At 50.2% G+C, this 9,080-nt stretch overlaps 1 protein-coding gene across 5 annotated transcripts; it reads left to right on the forward strand.

Annotated features, from left to right (window-relative positions):
• The first annotated feature begins 827 nt into the window (after window positions 1-827).
• Window positions 828-8,899, forward strand: ulk1a (unc-51 like autophagy activating kinase 1a). Of its 5 annotated transcripts, none has more exons than XM_068311944.1 (24): window positions 828-1,248; window positions 1,332-1,424; window positions 1,530-1,571; window positions 2,306-2,338; window positions 2,418-2,454; window positions 2,763-2,936; window positions 3,013-3,086; window positions 3,162-3,263; window positions 3,975-4,033; window positions 4,468-4,550; window positions 4,627-4,677; window positions 4,756-5,106; window positions 5,185-5,239; window positions 5,338-5,403; window positions 5,547-5,683; window positions 5,766-5,836; window positions 5,912-6,021; window positions 6,344-6,447; window positions 6,835-6,971; window positions 7,058-7,233; window positions 7,308-7,426; window positions 7,538-7,695; window positions 7,787-7,922; window positions 8,025-8,899. In XM_068311944.1, exons 1-24 carry the CDS (start codon window positions 1,159-1,161, stop codon window positions 8,066-8,068), a joined length of 2,502 nt encoding a protein of 833 aa, XP_068168045.1. In that variant the 5' UTR covers window positions 828-1,158; the 3' UTR covers window positions 8,069-8,899. The 5 variants fall into 5 exon arrangements, with proteins under 5 accessions (XP_068168045.1, XP_068168047.1, XP_068168048.1 ...); XM_068311946.1 differs by having other exon boundaries at window positions 5,915-6,021; XM_068311947.1 differs by having other exon boundaries at window positions 4,756-4,859; window positions 4,944-5,106; window positions 5,766-6,021.
• Window positions 8,900-9,080: the final 181 nt, after the last annotated feature.

Here is a 9,080-nt window from a genome sequence, read left to right on the forward strand (position 1 = left end):
ACCATGACCCCACATTTACAACGTGTGTGTTGTCAAACAACATTCAATACTTCTGTTGTTCCTATCAATAGAAAATCAAATTGCAATATTTGGTATGGTGGTGATCCATCGTTTATCATCAATTAAAATGAGGCTTGTATCAATTATGCACCCCCATATTTGTGATCCTCCATGTTTAACTTTGCCTACTAAATGTGGGCAAAGTTAAAGTGGGCGCAGCGGGGGAGAAGCCACGTGAATTCCTTTGTAAAGGTTCACACTGTAGGCGCATCAGCAGGGGTCAATCACGTGTCTGATTCAGGACCAGATACGAATCTGACCCGCAATTGAAATGTAAAGTTTACGTTTAGTGTCCCATTCAGGGCATGTCGGGAAAAAATCAATTCAGCGTCACACAACGAAAATAAATGAATGAACGAAGGCAAAGTGAGTCAAAATATGATCAGAAGAGAGAAGATTGTTTGAACTCAAATCATAAATAACCCGTCGCTCTCGCACACACACGCACACACACACACACACACACACACCACCGTCACGGTGCAATAACTATAGAAAGCCCCAACTTTGGACGCGAGTCTGAAATCTTCTGTGTAACGACGATTTATAAATTTACTGTCTGGAATATCTACGGGTGAAGAAATATGTCGCTGGTGGACATATAAATAACTCACAGTTAAATGAAGAAGAAGAAGACAGTTAAATGAAGACATATAATTTCAGATTTACGAGGTGACAGTGAAGGCGTCGTCATCCAACGCGACCTAAATCGTTTGCGCATGCGCTGTTCGGACTACAACAAGCGCACGCGCTCGGGACGACCACAATGCAAACGGCAGCAACGTGAGTCGCTGCTCCACCGGCGCGAGACTCGTTTAAGTCTTTAAACATTTAAAAAACAAAAAAACAAACAAAAAACAATCGTATTTTATTTCCGTTGAGTGTTTCCGGTGTAAACAGAAACTTCGTCATGTTGTCATCGCTGCTTTCTCCCGGTCTGGAGCGTGTCGCGCGTGAGTACACCGTTTTCCACCGGTGAGATGGGATTTGCCGGCGCGAGCGCAGCGTCGCGCGACTCTACGTTAGTTTCAGGTGGAGAACCAACTTGTTGAAGCGGCTCCGGGGGGGTCGGGGGGGGGCCGTTTGGTCCGGAGCGCCATGGAGACGGTCGGGAAGTGTGAGTTCAGCAGGAGGAACCTGATTGGTCACGGCGCGTTTGCGGTGGTGTTTAAAGGCAGACTGAAGCAGGTAAATCCGGCCATCTGCGGCGACACGCACGCCTGGGTATTGTCCTGCGGTGCGTTCACGGCCTACCTTTGTTTATGTCGCAGGAACAAGAGCAGGCGGTTGCGGTGAAATGCATCAACAAGAAAAGGCTGGGCAGATCTGCGTTTCTGCTAGAGAAAGAAATCAAAATACTGAAGGTAAAGAAATGAATAAAGTGAAAATAAAGGAAGAAGTAGAATAAACGTGAGATGTTTTATAATGATTCTGATTCTGGGATTAAAGTTTTGTCTCCCTGCTTTCAGGAGCTCAAACATGAGAACATTGTCGGTCTGCTCGACTATCAGGTTTGTGTTTTCTTTTTTTTCTGCTCTGTATTTAAATGCAGCATCGTTTGTGTTCCAGTCCTGACCTGCAGGCCCAACAGGTCACACAGGTCACCAACCATTTGTTTGTTGGGTGTTGTCGTCTGTGCGCACCGACACCTGTCGGACAGGTGTGTGTGTCAGATGGACAAACAGTTACACAACTCACACACACACACCGGCGTGATGCAACACCAGGAGCAGGAAGAGAAATGTTCTGTTCAGGCACAAACAGGAACGACGTTATTCTTTCCATCAGCTGTTTGCAATAAAATCATACTTGCATAAGATCAGTTTAAATCCATCAATAACAGTTCATCAAGTGTTCTAGAGATAATTCAACCCGATCCAGAACCGGCTTCAGATCCATTCCACCTCCAGAACACTCCTGGTTTCCTGCTGCAGTCTCCTCCTTCAGATCCACTTAGAGTTTCTATGGATTCCGGTCAGGTGACTCTGGCCAAGCCCCGCCCTGATCCTGAGGGCCCGATTTGGTTTCATGGCTCCACAGAGCAGCATCCCAAACCTTCTGGGTCAGAACCGGATGGTTCTGGGTCAACGGGGGTGAAGATGAATGAAAGTTTAAATTTAGATTCGGGGCGAAAAAACTTAATTCTAGTTGTTGATCAATAAAAACATTTGGTTCTTGCAGTCGTGATCCTCATGACCTGATTGTGTGTGTGTGTGTGTGTGTGTGTGTGTGTTTCCTCCAACAGGAGAGCAAAGGGTGTGTGTATCTCATCATGGAGGTGAGTGGTGTTAGAATCGGGCCGGTGGGGTTCTGGAGCTCTGACCCGTCCCTGAAACGCGTCTGTCTGGTCTTTTCAGTTCTGCAACGGGGGCGACCTGTCCGAGTACCTTCACCGTGAGTCTTCATCACCACCATCCAAAACCAGCTTCTGGTTCCTCCGCCCGCGTTTCTGCCCCTTTATCGTGTTCTGACCCGGTCCGTGTCACGCCCACATGACCTCACACGCCTGTCGCGTGTCTAAAAGTCTGGCTCAAACCATCAGCAGAGCCAATCACGATGAAGGGGTGGAGTCAGTCATGGGTTTTAATTTGACCTTAGTTTTAGTTAGGCATCCGGCCGGTGGAGGGTGGGCTTGACGTCCTAGTCGGGTGTAGTTTTGCCGGGCGGAGTTCCTCCAGGTCACGGGTGTCTTCTGACCCCAGGTCAGGGGTCGCTGAGCGAGGACACCATCAGGAGCTTCCTGCAGCAGATCGCTGAGGCCATGAGGGAGATGTGGACCCGAGACATCATCCACCGCGACCTGAAGCCCCAGAACATCCTGCTCTGCCACCAGAGGGGGCGCCGGGGCAGCCCCACCAGGACCCGCATTAAGATCGGTGAGGGCTCAGCAGAACACACACACACACACACACAGATACACACACACACACTGACACTCTCTCTCTCCTCCAGCTGACTTTGGGTTTGCGCGTCACCTCCAGACGAACACGATGGCCGACACGCTGTGCGGCTCCCCCCTGTACATGGTGAGTATTGTGGTCTGTCATCACTGTGGCAACGAGCTAGCAATCGTGAGCTGAAGGTTGTGTGTGTGTTGACAGGCTCCTGAGGTCATCATGATGCAGGGCTACGACGCTAAGGCCGACCTGTGGAGCATCGGCACCATCACCTACCAGTGCCTTACGGGAGCAGCGCCGTTTCATGTGAGACACACACACACACACACACACAGACACACACACACACACACAGACACACACAGACACACACACTGTAAGGTGATGGTTGTGTTCCTACAAGGCCAGAATCATAGTTGTCAACACAAGCTGAACATGAGGCATCAGATTCACAACACCCCCGGGCAGCTGAAGCTCCAGAGGGGGTGGGGTGGGGGGGGCTGCATGCTAGAAATAAGATATTAGCCTTAAATGACCCCAGGTTTAGACATAGTGACACACAGGCCTTCACTCTGGGAGGGGGGGGGGTGTTTAAACAAGGATTAAACACAAACTTCAACACATTAAAGATTAAAGCTGGACAGACAGACTGAGACCCGGCGCAGGTTTTAAGCCCCGCCCTGCAGGAGGCGGAGGGGGGGTTAAGACGGGGTTCTGTCGGGCTGTCGCGTTTCATTTCCACATGGGCTCTGTGACATCATTCCATCACTTGTGATGAAACTTCCTTCACACGACAGATTAAAGCGATGAAATGTTGTTCAGGAACTTTCCTCCGTCGTTTTGTTTTGTCTCTATGGTTACCGGTTAAATTCTCAGCAAATGTTTCTCTTTATCCTCAGGATTTCGCGCACAGTCATTCATTTTCCTGCTGATCCAGAAGGATCCGGATCATTTGTTCGAATTCATGAATTTAAATACATATTGTTTGTTTGTTTGTTTGTTTTTGTGTGTTCACAGGCCAGCACGCCGCATCAGCTGCGTCGGTTCTACGAAAGCAACACAACCCTTCTACCCAGGTTAGTGCACACACACACACACACACACACACACACACACACACACACACACAGTTTTCTCATCAGTCTATAAATGGCTCACCGCTAGCTGTTAGCTTTCACCGCTATCATTTCCCTGCCCTCGGACACAAAAACAGGCCGCCCTGGAAGGGGGTTCAGACTGGGGGGGTGCTTATGCTTGGACGCATAAGTTAGGAATTTGTTGACAGACTAATTATAATAATAACTTCAGCTCAGGGCAGATGATGTCGATTCAGCAGAACCAACAAGAAAAACTGAACACAACAAATTTTCTGCAAATTAATAAAAAAATCTTGGTGAGTGACTCAAGATTTTCGAACTAATTTTCTGTCTTTGTCGGACCGGAGTCGGTTTGGTTCTGGTCGTGTTTTATGTTCACTTCATAACAACTGGACACCTCCCTGTTTTCCCAGCATCCCAGGGGAGACGTCCCCTCACCTGCGCCACCTGCTGGTCGGACTCCTCCAGAGGAACCCCAAACAGCGGATGGGCTTCGGTCAGTGTCCTCATTCCTCCAGCATCAGAACCCCCCCACCCGTTTGTTCGGATTCTGACATGTGACCCTCTTACAGACGAGTTCTTCCACCACCCCTTCCTGGAGAAGACCCCCCCCATCAGGAGAAGTAGGGCCTGGGTTTACTTCCTGCTGTGGAGTCAGTAGATATCTCCAGCTTCATGCTTTCTTTTTTTTTTTTTGGCAGGCTCTCCTCCTCCTCTTCCTCCTCCTCTGGCGTCCGATCTCAGCTCAGGCAGCTCCTCCAGCGGCTCCTCCGCCTCCCACCCCGCTTCCCACCCCTCCCCTCAGGTGTGTCCCCCTTCAAACGCCCCCGGCGAGCTCGTTTCCCTACATCTGATCGCGTCTCTGATCCGGTCTTCTCTCCTCTCTCAGCCCTCCGATGAAAACCCCCACCGACGTCAGCCTCAGGGACGCCCCTCCTCCACTGGGGCCTCACCTGTCCTCCCCCCGAGGGAAACAGCCACATTCAATGAGGACAGCTGGAGCGACTCGTCGATGTCAGAGGACTTCGTCTTACTGTCTGATGAGTTCCCTGGTAAGACCCCCTCCCACCCCCCCTCACTCAGAGCTTTAACATCCGGGTTCAGACGGTTCTGATCGGACTGCTTTGTAGGAGAGAAAACGTGTGAGGTGAGACCCCCCCATGAGAGCAGCCCGACCCGCGGCAGGTGAGTCAACACTAACACCGGCTGCTGGTCAACACTGGAACTGATCTTTAGACGCTAAATTCATTCCTGGTGGCAGAAATAAAAATCTCTTTCCTTAGCAGGTTGACTTGGAGAGCCCCGCCCCTCCCCTCCCCCTGGCCCCGCCCACACCTCAAGCCTGTAAGGTAAGAGCACATGGAAGGAGGAAGATGATGATGATGGTGATGCGCTGCTCGCTCTCTTCATTCGCCCTGCTGCTCGCTAGACCCCCACTGAAACCCTCCCTCACAGGAAGTGGAAAACTTGATCCTGTTTCTTCCTTTTGCAGTAAAGCTGTCCGTCCCGTTGGCCCAGCATGCAACAGGGCGGGTGCAGTTCCCGTCCCGACTCAGGTCCAGAACTACCAGCGTATGGCGCAGAAGTGGCAGCGCGGCGCCGGCGCCCCCCAGCGGTCGCCTCCCTCAGGTGGGCACCTCCCCTTCCTGGATGGTCTGGTACCATTCCACTGGTTCTCCTTGTGTTCTGACCTATTAAAACTCTGATCCAGTGGGAGTGACCTCAGAGCAGATGGACCCACTCAGCACCAGACTGTACCTGCAGGGCGCGTCCGGCCCCCAGGTCTGGAGAAGGATACCCAAAATAAGTCAGTTTGGTTCAGCTAAACTGGCTGCTAATAACTTTGACTTTCAACAGCAGGTCCAGTCAGGACCGCTACGCCGGAACTGGGCCGCTCCGGACCTGCGGGCCCTCGTCCCGTTTCCTGCATCCCAGACCAGCCTGAGCAGGAAAACGTCCATGAAAAGGTGAAATTAAAGGAACAGATTAGTTTTTTCTGCACTATAAAGTGCACTGGATTCTAAAGCGCACTGGATTCTAAAGCGCACAGGATTATAAGGTGCACTGCTGGTTTTTGAAAAAAATAAAGATTTAGGTGTGCCTTATAGTGGAGAAAATACTGTACTAGATTAACATTCATTCTGTTAGCTGCTAAGCTAAGACAGGCTGCATGCTAGTGCTGTTAGCTTAGAGGCTTCAGCGGCTTTGCAAACCAGTGTAACGTGTCCGGGCTTTTGGGGCCCTTAATGTATTCGTAACAGTAAGAAGTGTGTGTCTGTGTGTGTCCAGGTCTCTGAGCCCTGGCAGGCTGACTGCCATGCTGCTGAAGGCGGTCTACGGATCTCAGCTCTTCGATGAGGGAACCAATCAGAGCACCAGTGTCGATCAAACAGGTAGGAGCGAAACGTTTTGATTGGCTGATTGCTGAATCTGAACAGACGTCGGCGTGTTTCCTCATCCTCCATGAAATGCCTCTGCTAGATTTGTCTTCATTTTACGACATGCAGAAGTTACTCAACTATTTTCAGTATCGGCCTGGATCAGCTCTGATTGGCTCCAGCAGCTCCCCCTGCTGGTCGTCATGGAGACCTCCGGGACTCTCCTTGAACAATCACAGCTTTTTGAAGGTAGTTTTGTGACGTGATGAACTGAAGAAGACCCGATCATCACTCACCCGTTTAGAACCACCTGGAGGCCGTCACCCTGGAGACCGTCACCCTGGAGACAGTCACCCATCCCTCACAAGTGTTGAGTCTGATCTGTCCTTGCCTGTCCTGCAGTTGCCCCCAGCTCCTCCAGTCCCACCTGGTTCCTCCCTGCGCTGGGAGCAAAAGGCGGACGTGAAGCCATGACTGCTCTTCGTCTCAGCGGTTTGGTCTTCCAGGCCCCCGAGCTCCCTGAAGACAACCTGTTGGAGGTGCAGACAGACACCAGACGGACGCCATCAGGTTACGCTTGAAGTTACTGATCCGGTTTAACACTTCTGGGGTCTTTATATCACAGCAGGCTCACAGAGAAGCTCTGGACCACCTGCGCTTCACCTTGGCCTTCGTCCACTGTATCATGGAGCTGGCGTCTTCTAAGGACCCAGGCCTCGGCGACGCGGGGAGTCCTGACGTTTCCTTCCTAGAGCAGAGTGTGGTGACGGATCAGATCAGCCTTCTGACCAAAGACTGGAGGTGAGTCACTTCCTGCTGCCGCTGCCTTCCCTGTTCGGTCGTCTCAGGTGTGACGTTCAGCATCTGTGTCACAGCGCTGCAGAACAGCTGGTGTTGTTCATGATGGCCGAGGAGTTCCTGTCGTCAGCGCTGCACGCCGCCAAGGACAGCATCACGCAGGGCCAGCTCCATCCCTACTCCACCGTCAAAAAGGGTGAGAGCGCCTACCCGTCTGATCCATGTTCCTCCAGGAGGCTGCAGGAGTTCAGCAGCCTGGGGTCTGTCATCGATGTAACATCTGTGCTCGTCTTGTTTCCCTGCGCAGCCATCAAGAAGCTGAACGAGTTGTACAAGAGCTGCGTGGCGTCGTGTCGCTCCCTCAGTGAGCGACTGCAGACCTTCCTGCTGGATAAACAGAAGCTCATGGAGCACTTCAATGGAGTCAGCGCGGAGGAGCTACTCTACAACTACAGTGTTCACATGGTGAGGGCGGGGGCAGGGTGAGGGAGGGGGGACACACATGACGTGAAGACTGAACTAAACGTGTGGACGCCCGTCTCCCCGATGCCTTCAGGTGCAGTCGGCTGCTTTGGACGAGATGTTCAGCCACGACGTGGATTCAGTCCAGCGCTACCACAAAGCCCTGCTGCTGATGGAGGGCCTGTCCCGCCTCCTCACAGAGCAGAAGGACGCCGAGAGCGTCCAGAAATGTTAGCTGAGGCACACGACATCACACTACAACATCACACTACAACATCACACGGTCTAAACGCATCACCAGACCTCTAACCTTCCACCTCCTCCTTTCACAGGTAAGCAGTCCATCGAGCGGCGGCTCATGGCTCTGCAGGATTAATCCACAGCTGTACACCTGTGCCTACGACTGCTTCGTCACCTCACACCTCCATCACTCCTCCTCCTCTGTCGGTGCACTGGTGCACTTTGACCTGCATTTCAGGGAATGACCACTGGAGCGCCCGCTCCCATCCCACCATCCATCTTTGCACAGACTGGACTCCCAGTTTTGAACAGGGTCGATTGTCTTGTGTGATCAGTATTGGTTGTGTTACAGACGTGTGTGTGTGTGTGTGTTATTTTCACAAAGATGGGTCTGAATAGATGCTGATTTTGAATTTGCTATACTTGAAGCAGACAATTCTGCATGTGTGTGACGTTGTGTGTCCAGTGAGTTCGCCTGCCAACAGGGTGGAACGACCAAATGTTTAAGAGGCACAGCAGCAATAGTGAATTTGTGCCTTCTTTTTGTACGAATTTCACCACAGCAGGAAGTGAATGTAAAGACTTAAACTTGTTTACCTCAAAGAATGATTGTCTTATGTAGACGTTCATCAGACTGCAATGATTTTGACATTTGAATGTTTAGTTTCATGTTGTTGGTGTATTTGAAATGCACAGCTCATGGTCTTTACCTGTTGTTAGTGTGTGTGCTTTTTATTTTACATAATTTTTGGTAGATTTTAGATGGTGTTGATTTGTGAGTGATTTGATATGTATTTTTTCATTTCTGTTACACAGGTTAATTTCAAGGTTATATTTCAGGTTATATATTGGAATTTTGTGTAAATTGTTCAACTGAATGTGTGTTAAATTGATCAAATTGCCGCCTTTTTTACTTTTATTTTACGACTGACTGCAAAATTTGCCAAAAAACTTTTAAAAAATGTGTGATGGAAATAAATGTATTGAAATGTGTTTGTGTTGTGTGTTTTTTTGTTTTTCTTCTCAAAGATCTCACATTAATGACACTTTACACCATTTTTGGTCTTCATCAGGTTAAATTCTCCCATTATATTTTCAATAGTTTTCATGGCAAGAAATGAACTTGTCATCTAGGTGGAGCATATTAC

The sequence above is a fragment of the Antennarius striatus genome, chromosome 3 (assembly GCF_040054535.1).
Source record: "Antennarius striatus isolate MH-2024 chromosome 3, ASM4005453v1, whole genome shotgun sequence".
In the NCBI taxonomy this organism is placed as follows: domain Eukaryota; kingdom Metazoa; phylum Chordata; class Actinopteri; order Lophiiformes; family Antennariidae; genus Antennarius; species Antennarius striatus.